At 37.7% G+C, this 24,828-nt stretch overlaps 1 protein-coding gene across 1 annotated transcript; it reads right to left on the bottom strand.

The window, feature by feature from the left end:
- Positions 1–883: 883 nt before the first annotated feature.
- On the bottom strand, positions 884–23,578 carry LOC103259411 (hyaluronidase-4-like). The gene is made up of 3 exons (XM_008057075.1): positions 22,658–23,578; positions 11,778–11,867; positions 884–1,324 (listed from the first exon to the last, which is right to left on the bottom strand). The coding sequence occupies exons 1-3, from the start codon at positions 23,576–23,578 to the stop codon at positions 884–886; spliced, it is 1,452 nt and encodes a 483-aa protein (XP_008055266.1).
- Positions 23,579–24,828: the final 1,250 nt, after the last annotated feature.

Genomic DNA, 24,828 nt, shown 5'->3' with positions numbered 1-24,828 from the left:
TTGCTTCTGCCTTCGAGTCATCTCTTTAGAAAGCCTTATTTTGATTACCTTATATAAAATTCCCAACACTCCCTGATCCCTTTAATCTGCTATATTATTCTCCACAGCTCTTATCACTGCCAGATATGTCTGTATGTGTTTGTTTGATTGAAACAAGGTGTCACTCTATTCCTCAGGATGGAGTGCAGTGCCACTATCATAGTTCAATTGCAGCCTTGAACTCCTGGGCTAAAGTGATCCTCCCACTTCAGCTTCCTGAGTAACTGGGACTACAGATGCATACCACTACATTCAGCTAATTTTTAATTTTTTTTGTAGAGACAAGGTCTTACTACATTGCCCAAGCTTGTTTACTGTTTGCTTATTATTTTTCATTTTCCACAATAATTTAAGCTCTCTGAGAGTAGATATATTCACTTCCTTATCCCCATTGGCTAGCATGAAGTAAGTACCCAATACACAACTGCTATGTCAGGCCAGGCATGGTGGCTCATGCCTGTAATCCCAGCATTTTGGGAGACTGAGGCTGCTTGAGTCTAGAAACTTGAGACCAGCCTAGACAACATGGCAAGACCTCGTCTCTGCAAAAAATAAAAAAGTAGCTTGGCATAGTGGCACTCATCTGTAGTTCCATTTACTTGAAAGAGTGAGGTAAAGGATCACCTGAGCCCAGGAGGTGGAGACTGGGGTGAGTTGTGATCCAGTCTAGGCTAAAGAGTGAGACACAAACTCAAAAGAAAAACAAAATCCAAGTCAAACTGCTATATCAACATGTGGAATTAATGGTGATTACTTTTTTTTTTTTTTTACTTTAAAACCAATACATACATATTTTAGATGAGGTTTGACATTAAAGAAATAACATTTTCTAATCTTTAGTGCTTCAAGAAAAAATTGACATTGTAGTAAGGGGTAAAAAAATGTTTAGCAGAATCACAGATAAGGCCATGCTGAGAAAAACTGATAAATTAAAGTGAGCCGTAGGGGACTTATTCTTCTCTCTCGGGAGATCTGAGTAGTGGTCATGGCAAGACTGTCCATGCCAACCATAGTAGCAGTGACACACAAATCCGTTCTTCATGTCCGTTATTGTCTTCAGTTTATTTTTTTCAGAAATGAGGAATCTGAAACTCTTGTCCAGGACATATTTCTTAGCACTCCCTTCAGGCATATGCAGGTAGAAAGAGGAGTCAGGGACTTTGCGAACACATCTTCCATGGTTGTTACATAGACTTTGACTGCAGAGCCTGGCTGCAGAGGTCACATTAACAGCATAGTGGCCCAAAAGCCCTTGAATAGATTGCTGCATAGATAAGCAGTTCTCCTGTTTAAAAAAAAATAGATTCAGTCTCTTGAAGTAATTGCTCATCTCTCTACTTAAAGCACTCTCAAAATGTGATTCCACTAATCAGGTGATATTAATGCCTGAAGTTTTGCATTTGTCAAGGTTAAGGAGGAAGAGCACTTCAGTAGATTGTTTAATTAATTAATTAGTTAATTAATTATTTTTGTAAAGACAGGATCTCACTGTGTTTGAGGCTGATCTCAAACTCCTGGGCTCAAGCAATCCTCTCACCTCAGCCTCCCAAAGTACTAGGATGGCAGGCATGAGCCACCATACCTGGCCTGGATTAATTATTTAAATGAGAGGCTAAACCTTCCTGGGGCTACATGAGCAGTAAGCCTTGCATTTGATTAGTAAGGCCTTGGCCCAACCAAAGCCATATCATATTAAGGGAAGATGGTCCCACATTTTCCCTTTAGAGACTATTCCCTAATGTATAAGAGGGAACCCCCCCAAAAAAAACCCTGGAATTTATCTATAAAATGTCTGTATTTATTCCTATATGTTTAAAATTCAGTCATCTTCAAAGCACTCTCTGATGCAATGGAGATGCTTTTTCCACTGCTCAGAACAGTTTTTGAACTCATCAATTTTGAGGCCACCTCATCCACATTGGCAAAATGTTTTCCTTTGAGAACTTTTTCATCTGGGAAACAAAAAGAAGTCACTCAGGCCAACAAGGAAGGTGGGGCACAAGGCTCATGCCATTTGCGGCCAAAAACTGCTGAACACTCATTATGATGTGGGCAGGTATGATCACAAATCACCCACCATGAAATGAGCACACATGTTGAAAGAATCTTTAAAAAAAAAAACTTACTGAAGCCAAACACAGCCTCTTACAACACTGCTAGCTAGTACAATTATGCCAATGGATTTCTAGAACACTTAACTAGCACAGGAAGCCTATACTATAAGGAACCTGTCCTTCAAAAAGATAATTCCTGGTCTGCTTGGGTTCTTTCCTTGTAAAGAGATATTTGTTGTAACACTTGAAAAATATAGTATTAATATTGGATTGCCTGAGCCCAGAAGGTTGAGGATGCAGTGAGCCATGATCATGCTACTGTACTCCAACCTGGGCCCAAACTCCAAAAGAAAAGATTCACTAATTTATGCTTTTAACTTTATTCTTTCCTTTCATGGGGTTGTTTTTATAAAAACAATATTTTTCTAACTTCGTGAATTGACCCTTCTGCCTTAGCCACCTGAGTAGCTAGGACTACAGGAATACACCATCACACCCAGCTAATTGTTTTTGTAGAGATGAGATCTTGCTATGTTGCCCAGGATGGCCTCGAACTCCTGGGTTCAAGTCATCTCTAGTATCGGCTGCCCATAGAGCTGGACCACAGGAGTAAGCCGACCCAGGCTAAAATTGTGAATCAGGAAACTGAATTGATGAATGAATCCAAGAGCTAGATTTTCAAGAAAACTACAAAACATGTATATGTGATAAACCTAATCAAAAAAGAAAGATAAATATGAATGAGAAAAAAATAGAAATAAAGTTTCATAGGTAAATTCTTAAATTGTAAGTTAATATAGTACATGTACTTCTATGCCAATAAATTAAGTTTAATAATAAATTACAAAAATTGACTCAAGAGATAGAAAACTTAATTAAAATATATCATTAAATTAGAGGCAGGGTGTGGTGGCTCATGCCTGTAATTCCAGCACTTTAGGAGGCAGAGGTAAAAGGATTGCCTGAGCCCAGGGGTTCAAGGCCAGTCTGGGTGACATGGCAAGACCTCATCTCTACAATAAATCAAGAAAAATTAGGCAAGTATGGTGGCACACACCTGTAGTTCAGGCTACTTGGAAGGCTGAGGCAGGATCACCTGAACCCAGCAGGTTGAGGCTGCAGTGGCCATGATTATGCCACTGTACTCCAGCCTGGGCAACAAAGTGAGATTTCGATTCAAAAAAAAAAAAAAGAAATTAGAGAACAAACTCATTACTCCCCCCCCCCCCCACACACAATTTCTTAAACCAATGCATTTTTGTATTTGAATTATTTTCAACATTTCAGAATTATATAATTTCCATACCATAAAATTGCTCTGAAATATAAAAAAGTAAAATGAAAATTATCTCATTTATCTTTAAAGTAAATAAAGCTTGATATAAGACAGAGAAGACAATCACAAGCCACTTTTGCTAATGCATGTAGATGTCAAGTCTAAGTTGAGCCCCACACCACAAATGCTTATGGGGCAGGTAATGCATTGGCACCAGCAGAGGAGAGGAAACCCCGTGTAGTGGAAGGCTCTACTTCTCAGCAACAGTGAAATCTGGGCTGTTGTTACAAACATCTTGAGTTTTCAAAAGAAGTTTTAAAGCTCTCTATTTTGTAATGTTTTTTCCCTACAATATTATATGCGCTATACAAAACACATCTTCATGCCAAATTTTTGCACAGAGACCCATGTCTGTGATGTTAGATATATACAAATACGATGAGGTTTATGTTTGCCTACTCAGAGTTAGCCAGATTGCAACATTGCAGGACACAGTCATGCACAAAAACACTCTCACTTCTGATATCAACTGTAAGTTCAAGGGTTTCCCAAATCGCCATCAGTTTCAATAATTACCTAGAAAAACTCACTGAAAGCTATTATGTTCAAAATGATGGTTTAGTACAGCAAAAAGATACAAATGAACCAAAAGAAAAAAAATGCATGGTCCAGAGTCTAGGCAAAACTCTCACTGTTCTCTCCTGTGGAGTCAATACCCCTACACTGATGTGTTACCATACAGAGTATTTTCAGCTAGAGAAGTCTGCCAGAGCTTCAGTGTCCAGAGATTGTATTGGGTCTTAATTACAGAGGCATGCCTGATTGAATGATTAAGTGGTTTAACTAAGTCTCCAAGTCACAGATACTGTGTAGCCCAAAACATTCACCCTTTGTGTCACCATTTGGGCATGACTGGTCCTTCTGGCATGGTCAGTACTCACCCTAAAACTTAAGTGTGGCTATACCCACCCTCAAGAAAGATGTTCCTAGATTAGCTCCCAGAAGCCAAGGATTAAGTTCAAGCCTTTCACTGGGCAAGTTTGAGGGGTTTTTTTATTATTATTTTTTAAAGAATAGATTTATCATTACTGTTTTTTTTTTTTAAGAGTTCTTCAGTAAAATGGATAGGAAATGAATCTGGGTTTGATGCTTAACTCTTTTTTTAACAGCTGGATTGAGATATAATTCACATAATTTAATCATTTAAAGTTTATAATTCCTATGTTGTAGCAATTTGTAGTGCAATCCTAAGACTATCCAAAGTTATGTCAAATCTCACAGGTAATGGCACAGTCCACCACAAAACTTTCCTCATTTCAGATACCAGCCACAAAATCAAGGGCTCCTAGGATTCCTGCAATTCAGCTGGCTACAAATTCATTCAGAGGTTCCCAACACCTCCTCACATTTGTTAATTTGCTAGACTAACTCACAGAACTGAGAAAAGTGCTATATTTATGGTTACAGTTTGGTTTTTTGTGGGTTTTTTTGTAATGGATATAAATAGAGAGACAAATAGCATGACATCTGGCCGAGTATCAAATGTGAAACTTCAGTGTCCTTGTGACAAGTCATTCCCCCCACCACATGGGTGTGTATCACCAACCAGGATGCTCACAGAGCTTCAGGTGTCTAGAGTTTTTGTCCAATAAAGACCGACATGAATGATTGAATCATAGTTAAACTCAATTCACACACACACAACATGGATAAATTTCCAGAGAATTATGCTGGGTGGAAAAAGTCAACCCCCATAATTTATATACTATATGAATCCAAGTAAGTATAGCTATAATAGAAAAATATGAGGGATCTTTGTAGTGATGGAAATGTTTTGTGTCTTGACAATGTCAATATTCTGTCTGTGATTTTGTACTATAGCTTTGCAAGATTGTTATCATGGAAAAAATTAAATAAAGGGTACATGGTAAAAACAAACAAACAGATAGATAGATAGATAGATAGATAGATAGATAGATAGATAGATAGATAGATAGATAGATAAAGTTTATAATTCCATGGCCTTTAGTATACTCACAGAGATGTGAAACTAACTATGATCAACCTGACAACTTTTTCATCACCCCAAACAAAACCCTGCACTCCATATCTGTTATCCTGACCTAACATTTAATTTATTTTATCTTCAGTAACTCACTTAAGTCTCTGAAACGGAGTTCATTTTGCTCATTTGGTCTCTTGACAGGCAGCAAGAAAGTGAGCCAGTCTTTGGGGCTTGGCTTGCCAACCCACTGCGCCAACTCTCTTGGAGCCCGGGCTGACTGATAAAAATCCATATCACAATGATCTGAAAATAAAAATACGGGCCGGGAGCAGTGACTCAAGCCTGTAATCCCAGCACTTTGGGAGGCCGAGATGAGGGGCTTGCCTGAGTCCATGGGTTCAGAAACAGCCTGGGCAACGTGGCGAGACCTCATGTCCACAATAAATCAAAAACTTAGCTGAGCATGGTAGTGCAGGCCTGTAGTTCAGGCTACTTGGAAGGCTGAGGCGAAGGATCGCCTGAGCCCAGCCAGTCGACACTGGGGTGGCAATGAGCCTGCGTGCCACTGCAATCCAGCCTGAATGACGGAGTGAGACTCCAAATCAAAAATAAATAAATAATAAGTAAATTAAACAAAAACATGTAATTCAAAAGGGAGGGAAGATCTCTGTATATGGTGGACAAGAAAGAAAAGTAGGAGGAAAATAGTAAAAGGAAAAGAGATTTAGCAACTATCATTAGCTGGGTCTTTGGGGAAATGAATAATAGAAATATTAAAAGATGGTTTTAGCCAGCTCGGTGGCTCAGCCTGTAATCCCGCACCTCTGGAAGGCTGAGGTGAGTGGATTGCCTGAGCCCGCGGGTTAGAGACCCGCCTGAGCAGGCGAGACCTCATCTCTACAAAAAAAAAAATCAAAAAAGATTAGCCAGGCGTGGTAGCACACTCCTGAAATTCCGGCTACTCAGAAGGCTGAGGCGGAAGGATCGCCGGAGCCCAGCAGGTCGAGGCTACGGTGGCTGGGAGCGGCCACTGCAACCAGTCTGGGCGATAGAGTGAGACTCCAACTCAAAAAAAAAAAAAAAAAAATGGTTTTTAGGAAGTTTAGTTACATGATTAAACCTCCTTCTGTATTTCATTATGAAACATTTGATTAGATCAATCTTAATTATTGTTGCTGTTAGAGATGGATTTGTGGAGCATTTGAAAGTGATTTCATGCCTGTTTCAGTTGCTCATGAGGAAAATGACTTGTCTTTAAAGATGTACACCAGGAACCCCAAAGAGAATTTAGTCTATGTGACAGCTTAAATATAATCAGATCTTTCCAAACAGGCACTTCAACTGGGGGAAATTTGTTCAGTTATTTTTATGTAACAAGGTAAAGGAGACAGAAACTTTATATAGAGTTTATAAAAACGTAAATGTATATAAGATATGTGTATGTATGTATGCGGAAAGAAAAAGAGAATGAGAGATTTCAGCTGAAATCCAAAGTTGAAGATAATGATCAATAACTAAGGAGTTATGGAACATTCATCTATCTTCAGCCTACATAAAAATATGGCTAAAAATTCTTACAGCAAAGAAAAAATTATACTAAATTATACTAAAAGAATTTAAGGAGTACAGAGTACTACCCTAGAGCCCCATGAGACTTGTTTATTTATTCACTCTACAAATATTTATTTACCAGGTACTGTTTGGCGTGAAGTCCTGTTACAGGTGTGGGGCCAATGACATTGAGGAGAATTGACAAGAGTGAGAGTGAGCATGGCCGCCTTTATGTAATTTGACAGAACAAAGATATAGGAGTGTTCTCATGATCCATGTGGATGTTACAGAAATAGCCAGGCACACATCTTCCTGAAAGAAAGTCCAGTGTGGGGGTTATGCTTCTGGGGAAAGAGCAAGGGGAAGAATCAAGATGTCAGCCAATGTCTGCATTGTTCAAGTCAGAGAACAGTGCAGTGCCAAGGATGAGGGTTTGAGAGTTGCAAGGGCGGTGGGCCTGTAGCCAAATCGCAGCCAAACTCCGTGTAAGAAAGAGCCAACCCCTACATGACAATCATATCAAAAGGCTTTCAACAGAAAAGATAATGTCAGGTGTTGTGAAATCAGTAAAAGTTGTATTGCTACTCTGCCTTGCTCTCACCCCCATCTTCTATGCCCATCTTTGAAGCAGCCGAACAAAAGAACTGATCATACGCGTTTTCTCCACCTCAGACCCAAGCTTGGCGTGTGGAGCAGAGGGGGAAAAGTCATTACCAATCCTTAGGTGGCGCCTACCTTCTACCAGCTACTGTTTTAGAAGTGCTTTGCATGCATTAATAGTGTAATTCTCATAAAAGTTCCATGAGATAGATACTATTATTTTTCTCATTTTACACTACATATAAAGAAATTGAACATTTCTACTCAACATAGTACTGGACGTCCTCACTACTGCAATTAAGCAAGAAAGGAATCTAAATTGGGAAGAAAGAAGTAAAATAATCTCTGTTTGCAAATAACATAAAACTATATGTAGAAAACCCTAAAGGCACCACCAAAAAAAGTTAGGAAAGTTGCAGGACACAAAATCATCATGTTGAAATGTAACATCAGTTGAATTTCTACAAACTAACAGTGACCCATCTGAGAAGAAAATTGAGGAAACAATTCCATTTACAATAGCATCAAAAAGAATAAAATACTTAGGAATAAGCTTAACTAAAAAAGTAAAATACTCGTACACTGAAAGTTACAAAACATTGATGAAAGAAGTTAAAGGAGAAGCTGGATACAATGGCTCACACCTGTAATCCCATGGCTTTGGGAGGCTAAGGCAGAAGGATCACTAGAGGCCAGGAATTCAAGATTAGCCTGATCCACATAGGGATACTCCATCTCTTAAAAAAAATAGTAATAATTAACTGGGCATGGTGAAGTGCATCTGTAATCTTCAGTAGGCTAAAGCAGGAGGATCACTTGAGTCCAGAAGTTCTAGGATGTTGAACTATGATTGTGTCACTCTAGCCTAGATGACAGGAGAGACAATGTCTCTTTTTAAAAAAAAAAAGTTTTTTAGAAATTTAAAGGAGACAAAAATCAATAAAAAGGCAACCCATGTTCCACATTGGAAGACAATATTTTAAAAATGTTATTACCCAAAGTGATCTACAGATCCAATGCTATACCCACAAAAATCCCAATGGCATTTTTACAGAAATAGAAAAAGCTATTCTCATTAAAATCCCAATGGCAATTTTTACAGAAATAGAAAAAAATGCTAAAGTTTATGTAGAACCAGAACTGACATAGAATAGCCAAAGTGATTTTAAGAAAGAACAAAGGTGTAGCCTTCACACTTCCTAGTTTCAAATATATTACCAAGCAACAATAAATAAAAAACTATGGTACTGGCATAAAGGAAGACCACAGAAACAGAATAAAAGTCCACAAATAAACGTACACATATTTGGTCAACTGATCTTTGCCAAGGGATCCAAGAACACACAATATGGAAAGGAGAGTCTCTTTAACAAATAGAGAAAGGAAAACTGGAAATCCACGTTAAGAAAAATGAAATTGAACCCCTTTATTACCCCCACACACAAAAATCAACTCAAAACGGAATAAAGATTTACTACTATAGCTGAAACTCTAACAACTTTTAAAAGAAAACATAGAAGAAAATTTTGTTGCTGTCGGAGTCACACTGTCACCCAAGATAGAGTGCAGTTGCATACTCATGGCTACTGCAGCCTCAACCTGCTGGACTCAGGTAACCTTCCACCTCAGTCTTCGAGTAGCTGGTACTACAGGTGTGCACCACTATGCCTGGTTAATATTTTTTAAATTTTATTGTAGAGACAAGGTTTCACCTAATTGCCCAGGCTGATCTCTAACTCCTGGGCTCAGGCAATCCTCTCACTTATACCTCCCAAAGTGCTGGTATTACAGGCATGAGGTGCCACGTCTAGCCAGACAAGTTTCTTGACACTAATCTTGACAATTACATTTTGGATATGACACAAAATGGACAGGCAACAAAAGCAAAAATGGACAAGTAAGACTCCATCAAGCAAACAGCTTCAGCTCTGTAAAGGAAACAACAGCATGAAGAGATAATGTATGGAATGGTAGAAAATATGAGCAAATCATATGTCTGAGAAGAAGTTAATGTCCAAAATATATTAGAAACTTCTATAAATCAGAAAAAACTAAAAAAATAGCCCAATTATCATTTAGGCAAAGGACTTGAACTAACATTTCTCCAAAGAAGACAAATTTTCAGCATATCCAAGTACATGAAAAGATGCTCAAAGTTAATTAACTATCAGGGAAATGCAGATAAAAAACAACGAGGCAGCATCACACACCCAGTAGGATGGCCATTATTCAAACATAAATAAATTTTTAAAAAGTGTTGTGAGGTTGTAGAGAAACTGGAGCCCTTTTCCCTGTTGGTGGGAATGTAAAATGGTATAGCAGCTATGGAAAACAGTAGAAAGGCTTCTCAAAAAATTAAAAATAGAACTACTATATGATCCCGCAGAGGTACATATATGAGATCCAACAGTTAGGATCACGAACCATCCTGGAAAAAGTGCTACATAACACATTCCTGAATTTCACTACAGTCAGCTTTGAAGTACTCCCCTTGGGAAGCTATCCACTGACACCAGCGCCTAGTCTACTCATCAAAGCAACTTTTTTTGGAATGGCCATCAAAGCCATTCCAAAAAAATTAGGGCCTGGCAATTAAGTTCGTGAACTTGCCGCTGTCCACTTACATGGGCAGCACTGCACAAATAACTAATTGGAACCCTCCCTGCTCACCTGATATGGCTCCCATGATTTTTTTCTTTACCTGAACATAAAGGAAATATTGAAAGGAAGACATTTGATGACATTCAGGACTTCAAGGGTAATATGAAGAACAAAATCATGCCCTTTGCAGCAACACGGATGCATCTGGAGGCTGTCATTCAAAGTGAACTATCACAGAAACAAAAAGCTGAATACCACATATTCTCACTCATAACTGAGCACTAAACATTAGGCACACAAGCACAAAGTCAGGAACAACTGCTCATGGGGAAAGGGAAGGAGGACGGATAAGGGGCACACAACCACCCACACCCACAGAGTACCAAGTACCAAGTACCACAAGGTACCAGGAAGAGAAGAGACTCGCTAGAAACCCAACTCTCACTTGCACACAACTTGCTTATGTAGAAAATCCTCACATGAACCCCACAACTCTAAAATAAAAAATAAAATAGTTTGTGTATTTACAGTGGAATATTATTCATCCTTAAAAAGGAAATCCTGCCATGTGATAATGCCATAAGCATGAAGGACTTTATGCTAAGTGAAATAGGTTGTCACAGAAGGACAAATGCTGCATGATCCCTCTTATGAAGAAACTAAACTAGTAGAACTCAGAAGCAGAGAATACAGTAGTAGCTGTCAGAGACTGAGAGTAGGAGAAGTGGGGAATTGTTATTCAAAGAGTATAAAGTTTCAATTATGCTTGAAAAATAAGTTCTAGAGATGTGCTGTAGAGCATAGTGTCTATGGTTAACAATACTGTATTGCACACTTCAAAATTTGTTAAGAGGTTAGAGTTTATGTTAAATGTTCTTACCACAAAAGAAAAGAGCAGATTTAAAACAAAAAAAAAAAAAAAAAAAACCTTTATAGACAGCTTTTCCCCTCACATGCATCTCTATTATAGACAATCAGCAAAATAAAGAACTATTGTTCGATAATCCTCCTTTCCTCATGTGGATGAAATAATTACTCATATTTTAAAATGTAGTATTTTTTTTCTTTGTCACATACACTGGGGTGCCCAAAAATGTATAGACATTTTAAGAGATATTTTCTATGTATTCCTTTTCAAATTTGAATTAAATTAAGGTAGCAATGTGTAATTGCAGAAGTCAAACGTGACATATTCATCTTTTGTTATTGGTATACATTGAGTATTACAATTTTAGCACAGTTTTTTTCCTTTCTTAAAATGTGTATACATTTTCTGGCAACCTCTGTATTATGCTATTGAATCTACCAAAATCCCATAGAGTAGGTTTCATTTTAGCACAGTTTTTTAGATGGAGAAGCTGAGACCCAGAAACGTTAATTAACATGCCCAAAGTTACACCTCTAGAATGTAAACATTAGTTTCTCACTTGCTGACTGATTAGAAAGATTGTTTTCTTGACCCTTCTACTAACCACAGTAGCTGGTATAGAGTAGGTGCTCAAGCAATGCTAGACCTTGTCCTTTTTTAACTTCATGAAAGGCAAGTGAGCAGATAGTCAGCACAAATTTGACTTTGAAGCAAAAACATTTTTAAAATCAAGACCAATATCTAGAATATATTTAAGATGCTGATAGAGAAAGCATTGCTTACCTTTGAAGCAGAATATTCATATTCTCCCCACAATATTATTCCTGCTGCCCCCAGAGAGGCACTTTCACCAATTGTATGCACCAAGTCTTCCTAGAAAACACAAGTGTCAGGAGTAGTTTCTGCCAAATCGAATTTAATCTTTGACAATTCCAATAATTAGTATTAAGACACAACCCATCATCTGCGGTAAATAATGCATGAATGATATTATCTTTGTTTCTAAAACAAAGGACTATCTAGCAAGACAAATACTGAATGATTTCATTCATATATAGAATTTTTAAAAGTTAATCTTGTAGCATTCGAGTAGAATGGTGGCTATCAGAGGCTATTATGGATAGGAGAGAGAGCGGACTGGGGAGATGTTGGTTGAAGGATACATAACTACAGTTAGACAGGAGGAATAATAAGCTCAAGCTATCTCCTGTATAGCATGGTGACTATAGTTAATGAGAACAAATATTGTGTTTTCACCACAAAAATAACTACATAAGATCATGCATTTATTAATTAACTAGATTTATTAATAACACAATGTATATACATTTCAAAACATTATGTTGTACATGATAAGTGCACACTATAATTGTATGTCAATTTAAATAAACAAATAATTTTTAAAATGCCTAGAAAAAAATGATTTTTAAAATTAAAGCTGTCATACTAAAAAGAAAACAAAGGATTATAGCACAATTGGAAAAGGTGATTCTGTCTTGGATTCTTACATTTATTTGATAAGTGTTCATAATGATCCAGGCAAATGTTTTAGACACAGAATATAAAAATGAAATGGAGCCCAGTTCCTGTTTTTGAGGAGGTACTTTAGTCTTGTGGTTGAGACAGACATATAAACAAATATAATAGATTGATTTTTATATTAGTAGCAACACCAGCACATATAAGTTGGAAGTGCTTGATACAGCATGGAGGAGTCTGAGAAGGCTTCCTTGAACAGGTTAAAATTCAGATTGGTCTTTGAAAATGAGTATGAATTCACACAACAGACTAGAGAGAACAGAATTTCAAATCCAGAAGGCAGAATAAGGACAGAGGTTTAGATGTGAGCAAGGGTGTAGTCCATGCAGAGAACTACCAGTAACTCCTTGTGGGAAAGCACACAGGATCATGAATTCTTGTATACAAGCACAATCTAAACACACAAAAAAATGCTATTTTAAAGTGTTAGGACAACTACAAAAATATCTTAGTACCAGCAAAACACACATTTGCAACTTTAAAAGCTATTTTTTGTCGTGATGAAGCCATCTGCATTCTTTTCTCTCTTACAAGGTATAGAGTCAAGATCCAGTACAGAGGTAAATTGCTCAAAGACTGGACTGACTAAATGGCATGCCTCTGCAAGCTTTTCTGCATTGCAAAAGGTCCCAGTAACAGTCGTTGTGCTCTGCAATGCATCTAGGTATTACTACAAAAAAAAGAAATCATTCTTCCACAACAATAACCAGTATCACATTCCTTAATCATAAAGCTAGTCTATTACTGAAATTAAGACACTTCTGAAAGAAAATACCTCGCAGAGTTGGTTTAAAAAAAATTGGAGTTGAGAAGATGGAGGCTGAGCCAGTTGAACTATGCGAGTCTCGGTGTGGGTGAGTGAGTATCTGGAAAATTTTGCGTATGTGCTGGTGAACGAGTCGGCATGTGAGTAGCTGACTGAGTGAGGGCTGGGAGCTAATGGCCAGGGCTCTCTTGGTGCAGCACCTGGTGCCACAGCTGCTGGACTTGGACCCTAGCAATTCCTGGGATGCAGAAGCTGAGTACCATTTTCTTTTCTTTTCTTTTTTTTAAATCAACAAAACACTTCCTGGGAAGAAAATACTGGGAAAGACTGTCTAGGTGGGGGCTCGAGAGCAAGTGGCCAGGCCCCTGATTTAATAGCTGGTGCTGCAGTTTTTCGGTTTGGTCCCTGCTCTTCCCAGGTCACAGAAGCTGAGCACCAATTTTTTTTTTAACAGACAAAAGTATTCCTGTGAACAGCAGCAGGGAGAGACTATTACCCCAGGCTCTCCCTCACCATTGGCAGTAGAGACTGCTGCCTCCAGGCTTTGCCTCACCACTTCAGTGCCTGGCAAGACACTGGCAGCAGGGGCTGCAGAGGGAGTCCAGAGACAAAGTCCCATGGAAGAGGACAAGAGAGGTACCCCATCACCATCTTGAAGGCGGAGCAGGAAAACACTCCAACTTGCTTACCACAGAGCAACAGACCCCATCTCTGTGACTGGTGGATCAACAACTCAGGGATTGATCATGACACAGAGGGAATAATATCCTGGAAGCATAAACTTTGGAGGAACCTGATGCATGTAGCGTTCCAGGCGCCCCACTCCCTACCTTGATCCAGCCAGGACAAAGGGTGTGACCAGAAAAGGATGAGGAAAGACTCTAAAGAAATTAGTGGTGAGTCTGGGACTGACCCAAAACCCCTCCTCCCCAGCAATCCTCTGAATGTCAAACCCACATAGCTAGGCCACAACTGAGAAGAACAAAACCAGAAGGAGCCTGGACGTCAGTCGCAATAGAACTCCATTCCAGGATAGGCCTGACTGGGGCACTCCCAACAAGAGTACATACCTGGAGAAGAGATAATCCTGAGCCCCCCCCCCACCGGAGGAGACCCCCCCACACCACCAATGAGAGTGGGAGGGGAGGCCTGCAGCCCCACCCACCTCCACTGCCCCTCCTCCTTCCCCGCTCTCTCCAGACACTGAGGAGAGAGTGAAAGAGGTGACTCTGCAGGAGAGAACTGATTAGAGAAATAGTTACAGAGCCTGCCACAAGAGGGCATGGATTTTTCCTTCTTTCTTTTTTAATTTTTAATTTTTAAAAATTCTTTGACTGTTTGTTAGTTATTCTATTTTTAAAATATTTTTCCTTTGTGCATGAATGTGTATGAATGTGAGGGTCTGATCTGCATCCCTCCCAAATTTTTTTTTCTTTTTCTGTTTCTTTCTTCTTTAATTTGTTGTTTTCTGTTTATGAGTGTATGTGAATGATTGAGTGTTCATCTTTCAATTTTGTTGTTGTTGTTGGTTTGTTCTTGCTCTTTTGTTCTTCTGGGTTTTTTATCTTCTATAGTTTAAGGTGTGTGTCAATATAGGTGTGAGGGTTTGATTTGAATTCCTTTATTTATTTATTTATTTATTTATTTATTTATTTATTTACTTATTTATTTATTTATTTTTCCGGTCTTTCTGTTTTTCTTCTCTATTCACTTTGTGCTAGGCATGTGTGTGTGTGTTTAGTTTTCTAGGCTTTTGTTGTTGTTGTTGTTTGTTTTGTTACACTTTGTTGTTATTCCAGTTTGTTTGGGGGTTTGTTTGTATGTCTGTGTGTGTGTTTAATAGTTTTTTACATTGGTTTCTGCTTTGCATCATCATATAGAGTGGTGGTAGGGAGTGGATCTCAGGGAACACATACCACAATAAATGAACATTGTAATTTGTAAGGAGTTTCTGAATCCTAACACCCTATCCCCTACTTTATTTGAATTTCAAAAACTACAAGAAACAACAAAGCTTCCCATCCACCATCCTATTTCAAAATAGAAGATATCCAGAGCCCAGATCTGGGAAGATTAGAGGGCTAAGCAAACATCAGAAGGGAAAGCCTCTCCCACTGACACTGAATAACAGAACTAAAGAGAAAACAAGAGATCTGTCACAAATGAGGAGAACCAAAAGGAAGACCACAGGCAATTTCAAGTGTACCAAAGACAGAACTCCTGAAAAATCAGACCTTGGTGCTAAAACAATGGAAGTCACCAACGACTGGGCCCTGAACACTACAGGGATTAGGGAATGGATGGAAAGAGAGATAAGACTCAAGAATGACAAGATGCAACACTGAAAGAACTTGTAATAGAGATTTTGGCAATAAAAAATTTCATCCAGGAAATAAATGACAAGATGGCAAGCATGGAAGAAGAATTAATCTAACTAAAGAAAGAATCTCAAACTTGAAAACCAGAACATGGAATTAACCTGGTCTGTAAAAAATTTAGAAAGAAAACTCAGAAAGAACAAAACCTACAAGAGATGTGCAATTATAACAAGAGGCCGAACCTATACCTGATTGATATTCGAGAATAAGAAAGAGAAATGGAGAATACCCTGAAGCAAGTATCCCAGGAGGTAATCCAAGAAAACTTTTCCCATCTCACCAGAGATGTGACTAGCCAAGCATAAGAGATACAGAACCCACACAAGACATCAAATGAGAAGACCAACCCTTAATCACATAGTAATTCACCTACACAAAGTAAACACAAAAGAAAAAATCCTAAAGGCAGCAAGAGAGAAAGGTCAGACTGCCCACCAGGGGAAACCAATCAGAATATCAGCAGACCTAAAGGCAAAAAAACTACAAGCAAGAAGGGACTGGAGCCCTATATTCAAAGTCCTCAAAGATAGACAGTTTCTACCAAGAATTTCCTATCCAGCCAAGCTCAGTTTCATCAGTGATGGAGAATTAAAATCCTTCCCAGACATCCAATCCCTAAGAGATTATGCAGCTTCCAGACCAGCTTTACAGGAGACACTTAAAAAGCACAGAAGAAAGAGAAAAAAAAGAATGACCATACACTTCTCAAGAGAACAGCAGAGCACAGAATCAACAGAGAATACAGTGCAACAAGAAACTTGAAAACACACACATACATCAACCCCAAAGCCAAAAGAAAAAACTTTATAATAACCTCATAACAGCAAAAAAAAATTCACATTTTAATAATCAGCCTGAATATGAAGGGACTAATGCACCACTGAAAAGACACAGAATGACAAACTGGATAAGAAACCATGACCCAATTATCTGCTGCATCCAGGAGACTCATCTAACTACAAGGGACACACACAGACTCAAAGTGGAAGGATGAAAAATGATTTTCCAGGCAAATGGATCACAAAAGAAGATAGGAGTGCAATCTTCATATCAGACAAAACAATGTATAAGCTATCAAAAATTTTTAAAAGACTCAAAAGGTCACTATATAATGATAAAAGTTTCAATACATCAATAAGAAATATCCATCGTAAACATGTATGCACCCAACAGAGGAGCACCAGTATTTGTAAAGCAACTACTAAATAAACTAGAAAAAAAATATTGACTCTAACACTATTATAGCAGGGGACTGGAATACCCCACTAACAGCCCTAGATAGATCATCAAGGCAAAAACTTAACAAGGAGATCCAGAACCTAAACTTGACACTTGACCAAATGGATTTTATAGATACCTACAGATTATTCCACCCAACAACCATAGAATATACATTCTACTCATTACCACATGGGACGTACTCCAAGATTGATCACCATCTTGGCCATAAATCAAGCATAAACAAATTCCATAAGGTTGAAATCTTGTCATGCACATTCTCAGAGCACAATGGAATAAAAATAAACATCAATGCCAACAACATTCCCCCAAAGCCCACAAAGACATGGACACTAAACAGCATGATGTTGAACAACTACTGGATCAACCCTGAAATCAAAGCAGAAATTAAAAGATTCCTGAAAACAAATTAAAATGAAGAAACATCTTACCAAAATCTCTGGGATGCCATGAAAACAGTTCTAAGAGGGGAATTTATAACTCTATGAGCACACATCAAGAAAATGGAAAGATCACAAGTGGAAAGGCTAGCAAATCATCTAAGGGAGCTGGAAAGAAAAGACCATCAAAATCCCAACTTTAGCAGAAGAATCCAAATCACCAAAATAAGAGCCCAATATGGGACATAGAAGACAAAAATATCATAGAAAACATCAACAAAATAAAAAGTTTGCTCTTTGAAAGAATTAACAAGATTGATGGACGCCTAGCCAGAATGACCAAGAAAAAGAGAGAAAAAACCCAAATGAGCACAATCAGAAATACAAAAAAATCAAATCAAAACTGACCCCAAAGAAATACAAAATTATCAGAGATTACACCTATATGGAAACAAACTTGATAACCTAAATGAAGTGGAGGACTTTGTGTCATCACACAGCCTCCCCAGGTTGACACAAGAAGACATTGAAACTCTAAATAGACAAATAACAACCCAGGAAATTGACTCTGTCATACAAAATCTACCTACAAAAAAAAGCCCTGGACCGATGGATTTCCAGCTAAATTCTACCTAACATACAAAGAGAAGCTGATACCAATCCTATTGAAAGTATTTCAGGCAATTGAGAAGGATGGAATTCTCCCCAAATCATTTTACAAAGCTAACATCACACTGATACCCAAACTGGGTAAAGATCCAGCAAAAAAAAAAAAGAGAACTACAGGGCAATATCCCTTTGAACACAGATGCAAAAATCTTCAATATGATTCTAGCAAATCGAATCCAAAAACACATCTCAAAAATCATTCACTACGACCAAGTAGGCTTCATTCCCAGGATGCAGGGTTGGTTCAACATTTGCAAGACTATAAATGTAATTAAATACATCAATAGATGTAAAAACAAGAACCACATGACTATATCGTTAGATGCAGAAAAAGCTTTTGATAAAATCCAGCACCCCTTCTTGATAAAAACCCTCAAACACCTAGATATAGAAAGAACATACCTCGATATAGTAAGTGCCATCTACAATAAATCCACAGCTAACATATTGCTAAATGGACAGAAAATTAAAACATTTCCCCTGAAAACCTGAACAAGACAAGGCTGCCCATTCTCACACTTCTTGTTCAACATTATGTTGGAAGTCCTAGCTAGGGCAATTAGACAAGAGGAGGAAATCAAGTGTATCCAAATAAGAAAAGAGGAAGTCAAGTTATCCCTCTTTGCTGATGATGTGATCTTATACCTTGAAACTCCAAGACAATCTGCCAAAAACCTGCCTGCACTGATAAAGAACTTTGGCAAAGACTCAGGGTACAAAATAAGTGTGCAAAAGACAGTCACTTTCCTATACACCAACAATAAGCGGTCAGAGACCCAAATAAAAAGCACAAACCCATTCACAATAGCCACACACACAAAAAAAAATTTGAAATACCTCGGCACCTTCCTAACCAGAGAAGTGAAAGACCTTTACAATGAAGACTACAAAACACTGCTCAAAGAAATCCAAGAAGACACACACAAATGGAAAAATATTCCATCCTCTTAGATAGGAAGAATCAACTTTGTTAAAATGTCCATCCTACCAAAGACAATCTACAGATTCAACGCAATACCCATTAAGTTACCAACAGCACTCTTCTCAGACCTGGAAATGACAATACAGAAATTCATATGGAAACATAAATGACCACGAATAGCCAAAACAATCCTTAGTAAAAAGAAACAAAGCAGGAGGTATCACACTTCCAGACTTGAAACTTTATTATAAGGTTACTGTAATCAAAACAGCCTGGTATTGGTACAAGAACAGGCACATAGACCAATGGAATAGGCTAGAGATTCCAGAAGCAAAGCCTCAATTTCTCAACCAATTCATCTTTGACAAAGCCTCCAACAACAACCACCAGGGAGAGGAGAACTTATTCAGTAAATGGTGCTGGGAAAACTGGATGATCACATGCAGAAGATTGAAACAGGACCCCTACCTATCACCATACACAAAAATTAACTCTAAATGGATCAAAGACCTACATGTAAAACCTCAAGCTGTAAGTATCTTAGAAAATGCAGGAGACACCCTTATGGAAATTGGAACTGGCAATCAATTCCTATTCAGAACTCTAAATGCCCATACCTTAAGAAATAAGATAGACAGATGGGACCTCATCAAATTAACAAGCTTCTGCAAAGCAAAAGAAACTATCAAGAGAGCAGGGAAACAAACCACAGAATGGGAAAAAAAATCTACCAACTGTATATCTGACAAAGGTCTAACATCTAGGATCTACAAGAAACTCAAATGCACCGAAAGGGAAAAAACAAACAACCCCATTAAAAAGTGGACAAAAGACATGAATAGACACTTCTCAAAAGATATATGGGCACCCAACAGACACATGAAAAAGTGCTCAACCTCACGCCTCATGAGAGAAATGCATATCAAAACCCCACATTGAGAAAACACCTAACCCCAGAAAGAATGGTCATTATTAATAAAACAAACAGCAATAGATGCTGGTGAGGATGTAGAGAAAAAGGAACGCTTCTACTCTGCTGGTGGGAATGCAAACTAGGTGCAACCTCTTTGGAAGACAGTGTGGCGTTTTCTGAAAGAACTAGAAATTGAACTTCCATATGACCCAGCCATTCCCCTATTGGGAATACACCCGGAGGAACTCAAGTCATTCTATAAAAAAGATACCTACACATGCATGTTTGTTGCAGTTATATTCACAATACCAAAAACATGGAACCAAGCATGTTGCCCATCAAAGCAGGACTGGATAAAAAAAATGTGGTACATATACGCAGTGGAATATTATGCAGCCATAAAGAAGGACAAACATATGGACTTTGCAACAACTTGGATGAATTTAGAGTTGATCATACTCAGTGATCCATCACAGAAACAAAGAACAGAGTACCACATATTCTCACTCATAAGTGGACCTTGAATATCTATAATACTATAATAAAGAGATTGGCAGTAGTGGGAAACTCTCAGTGAAGTGGGTGTGGGATTGGCAGTTAAGGGAAACTGCTAGGGGAGGGAGGGGCATACCTCATTAACAGGGGTACCTGCAAAATCAATGTTTGTATACTTAACCCTGAATTGTACCCCACATCTTTTTCTCCCCACATCTTTATAATTTAAAAAATCATTGAAAATTTACCTTATTTAGATAATAGGTGAGAAAAATCCATTCTTTTGAAATAAGATATATGAAAAGCAGAAGGCAATAGGAAAGCATTAAAACAGTTCATATATAATACTCAGGTAATTCTATACATTTTGGTGAGTAGAGTATGTGTCCTATTGATTTCAGAAGTAGAACTCAGAGGTGATTCTTAGCTCATAATTTACTTCAAAAGTCTCACAGTACGAAAAATGGGAAAATCTCATAATTTACTTCAAAAGTCTACTAGTACAAAAATTGAAAATGTCTATGAATAAGACATTCTTGAAATTGTAGGCCATCTTAGTCTCCCATTTTCTCTCAAGATGACCTGACCACATGTATAACTATTATCTTCTACTGTTATTACTAATAATAGCTTATTCCTGGCACAATGTAGACTGTCAATAATTTTTTTTCAAATTGGGGCCTCATTCTGTTACCCATGCTGGAGTACAGTGGCATGATCACAGTTCACTGCAGCCTCAAACTCAGGTTCCCGCAAACTCGGGTTTCCCACTTCAGTCTCTAAGTAGGTAGGACTAAGGCATGTGTCACCACACCTGGCTATTGGGGGGGGGGGTGTTTTTGTTTTGGGGTTTTTGGAGGGGAGAGACGCGATCTCACTATATTGCATAGGCTGGTCTTGAACTCCTAGGCTCAAGCAATCTTCCTGCCTTGGCCTCCCAAAGTGTTGGGATTACAAGCATGAGCCACCATGCCCAGCCTATTTTGAAGGAATAACTATAACCTGATGTTTTTCTCAAAAGAGAAAAGAAAAGAGAGATCTGTCACTTGAGAAGATTTGGTAGAATCTCGAGAACTGACTTTTGAAAGGAGCATTTGATTTATTGTTATTGTATCAGAAGGCAGAGTTAGAGCTAGTGGTATGAAATTATTCAGAGGCAAAGTTGACTCAACGAACTTAAGAACTTTCTAGAAATTAATATTGTCTCCAAATGGCAGTTTTCCTTCTGAGTATGAAGTGCCCAACAGAAAGTGCTGAAGAGGCCAGGTAAGAAAGGAGATACGTTTTGATAGGAAGTAGATTAGATACTACTAATCTACTACTAGTAGATTAGATTAGAGGTTCATCCAAATTTTTTCTGGGATGATACAATTATTTTTCTTCTAAACTTGTTGAATAAACACTCCCTTTTGAATGATACTGAGTAATCCTGTCATGATGAAAATCTCAAGTTTAATTAATAATATTTGAATCAATAGATCATATTCTGAAATATTTGAGGAAGACTTGTTACTACTTTTTAATGCCTTCATCTCAAACATAAGGTGTCTAAGACAGTGGACTGTGCATTGTCTATCCAACAGCCCTGTTTCTGTGTTGGATACTGGAATAAAGAATTCTTGGCTCTCAGATATGGATGACGATAAGAGTTTTCTTATCTAGGCACCCATCCAATGACTGCACCCTTACAATAATGTCCTAAGTGACAATTCAGGTAAAGCTTGAACACTTCCAATGTCTGCAAACTCAATGTCTGCAAACTCATCTTCCAAACAAGTTCATTCCAACTCTCTGTGCCTCCCATATTATGTCAAGTTTAAAGACAAAATCTGTCTATTTACCAATTTTAATGCCTTGACATTAACCACAAGATTGCATTGTAGACTAAAGACAAAAATCAACAGAATGTGTTGTTTTCTCAGTTAGCCTAATCAATTAAGACATAAAAATTCAGGAATAAAAAATGTAGTTAATAATTTACTCCAAGTTCAATTTTGTATGTTTTTATATGGAAAATCGCTGCTACCCTTTCATATTAAGAACCCGATTCTAAAATTTCTTCCTGATTAAAATTAATCTTCCTGTTACATTATTTAACTCAAATTTAACAAGTGATCTCCATAAATTCCTGAGAATGCTGAGTTGGTAAGAATCATCATCCGAACGGTTTTAAGTATACATCTAATTGTCAGCAACACTGTTTCAGAATTGATTTGACATTTGAGGAAATATTTGCCTTTAACAGTAGAAGAGCAGCTCATTATTAAGGGAAAGCAAACATTCTAAAACATTTATTTCTAGGCTTTATATAGTCATTTTACTAGATTTTCATTCTTAATGCCAGTGACTGAACTTTTCTTACCTGTGACAGAGCTTCGGTACTATGCAAGTAAAATGGTCTGGAGAAAACAAAAACTGGCAAAATATAGTCATGTCTAGCCATTTCAGCAATTCTCACGGCTTCTCTAATTCTATAATGGACAAATTTCAAAGCGTTTAAACTTGACTTCAATATTTTATCCAAATATATTGAAGGATAAAGTGCTGTGCTTTTTTTCCACAGCCACAGGAGCTGGTCATTGCGGAAAATTTCATCCTTTGGGCAATTACCTGTGTATGTCTCTGGATTTATCCTGTAATCATAATTGTAGCAGTCTGGATAGAGATAAAAGCCCCATAAACATTTTGGTCTCATTTCTAAAGCCATTGTGAGAGTAATGTTCATAAAACTCTTTCCAGCATTTTCAAATTCCTTTTGGGCAACTGTTTTCACTTCCGTTTCTGACCAGTCAGGATGGTGGTTTCTAGTGAAGGCTAAGGAGTGGTTTTTATATATGATTCTACTGCCCCAATTTCTATCCCATTGGGGTTTCCAACTTTCCCAGTCAATAACAACAAGTGCTTCTGATCTCCACCAAGGGACAGCTTTTGCAATGTCATTGGCGGTTTTCCTGAGGTGTTTAGAAAGGCTAGCATTCTGTGGTATTCCTCCATTAAAAGACTTTCCACCTTGAAAGAAATAAGGGTAATACCCTAATTCATTTGGATAAAATATGACAACTGTGGCTCCACTCTGAGTCTCTAATGGATTTGATATAATGTTAAATATTTGAAGATTTATATCCACATTGAAAAAATGGTTACAATACATTGTTGGGGCTGCCCAGAAAATGTTGAAAGGCTGGTCCTTGATCACTGGAGGCATTGCTGGTTTGAGCGCTGCCTGAGTTAATAGGGTAAAAAGCTGCAGCCTTCTTAACCAAACCGCCCTTGGGTTACACATGGCTAGTTGTTTCCAGCGTTACAACAGTCTCCTTAAAAAGAAGAAAAGTATTACAGATAATGGAGTCAAATATTCCTTAATTTTTATGGTACACAATGAATAGACGAAATATTTTTGAAACTTTTGAGGTTTATTAATATCTAGACCTAATTTCTAGTTTCATATGAGCAAAGGAATAAAAATGAAGCTTTTTTTTTTTACTTGAAATGTGAACAAAAATATCAGCAAACAAAAACTATAAAAAGTTTCACATAAATCCTCAGCTATGCAAACTCTACATGCTAGGTTTTAATTTTCTATAACTCTGAGTGCACTAACATAAACTATCCTGCACTGACAAGACATCAGCTGTAAGGGAAGCTAGAAAAGAAAGTCTGAATAAATTACCCTATCTCCCTCTTGATTACTTCAAATGTGACTCTAAGTACATGCCCACTTGAAAATTAACACATACTGGCATTTTTACAAATATTAGATTGAACAAAAAGGCATAATCAATTATACTACAGTAATACCTTGTTTACAATTTGAAATGCACTGGCCTGAAAGACTTATTCCTTCATTTGTTTTTAAAACACAGAGTAGTTACCCACAGAACTAGCCTAGGCTGGAAGAGAAAACAGGCAGAAATGTCAGTTACCTGTTGCTAATTATGAATTTTGCTGCAATCATCATCTCTCTGGCACATAGATGAGCTTAAAAACCTATTAGCTCTTTAATTCCATGGTCTTCTCAAAGAAATAGGATTGTATTTTCAATAGTTAAAACCCAAATGAAACTGGGCTCTTTAGGCCCTTTAACTAGTCCGTTGGGACAAAACTGCCAAAGAATCTTCCTAGAATATGACTGTTTAGTAGTTGATGCATTCCAGTCAACAAGATCTCACCCCAAAAGCAATACGGTTGAAGTTAGGTGTTAAAATTATTTTTTCATAGCCATTTTAAAACATAAAGGAAACCCAGATTGCTCTCTGATGTAATTAAACTCAGTCTCTTCTCAAGAGTTGTAAATTGCATCTTATGTAGTTCTTGGTGTCTTTACTTATACAGGAAACACACCAACCAAAATCATACGTTGTCTCACAACATAGCATTCTTAGTTTCTAAAGAAATTTGAGTAAGTCATAGGCTGTTTGTATGCTGAATTTTTAAATTAACAAACATGAATAATTTACTCTTTTCAATAAAGTATTATTGAGACTACTGACATTGTGTGGAGTGTGTGTTATAGCATCAGATGCCTCTAAATGA

This window comes from Carlito syrichta, unplaced genomic scaffold (genome assembly GCF_000164805.1).
Source record: "Carlito syrichta isolate Samal-C Ts95f unplaced genomic scaffold, Tarsius_syrichta-2.0.1 Scaffold302715, whole genome shotgun sequence".
Lineage (NCBI taxonomy): Eukaryota > Metazoa > Chordata > Mammalia > Primates > Tarsiidae > Carlito > Carlito syrichta.
Note: the sequence above shows the minus strand (reverse complement) of the source record. Positions and strands in the feature narration are given on the sequence as shown.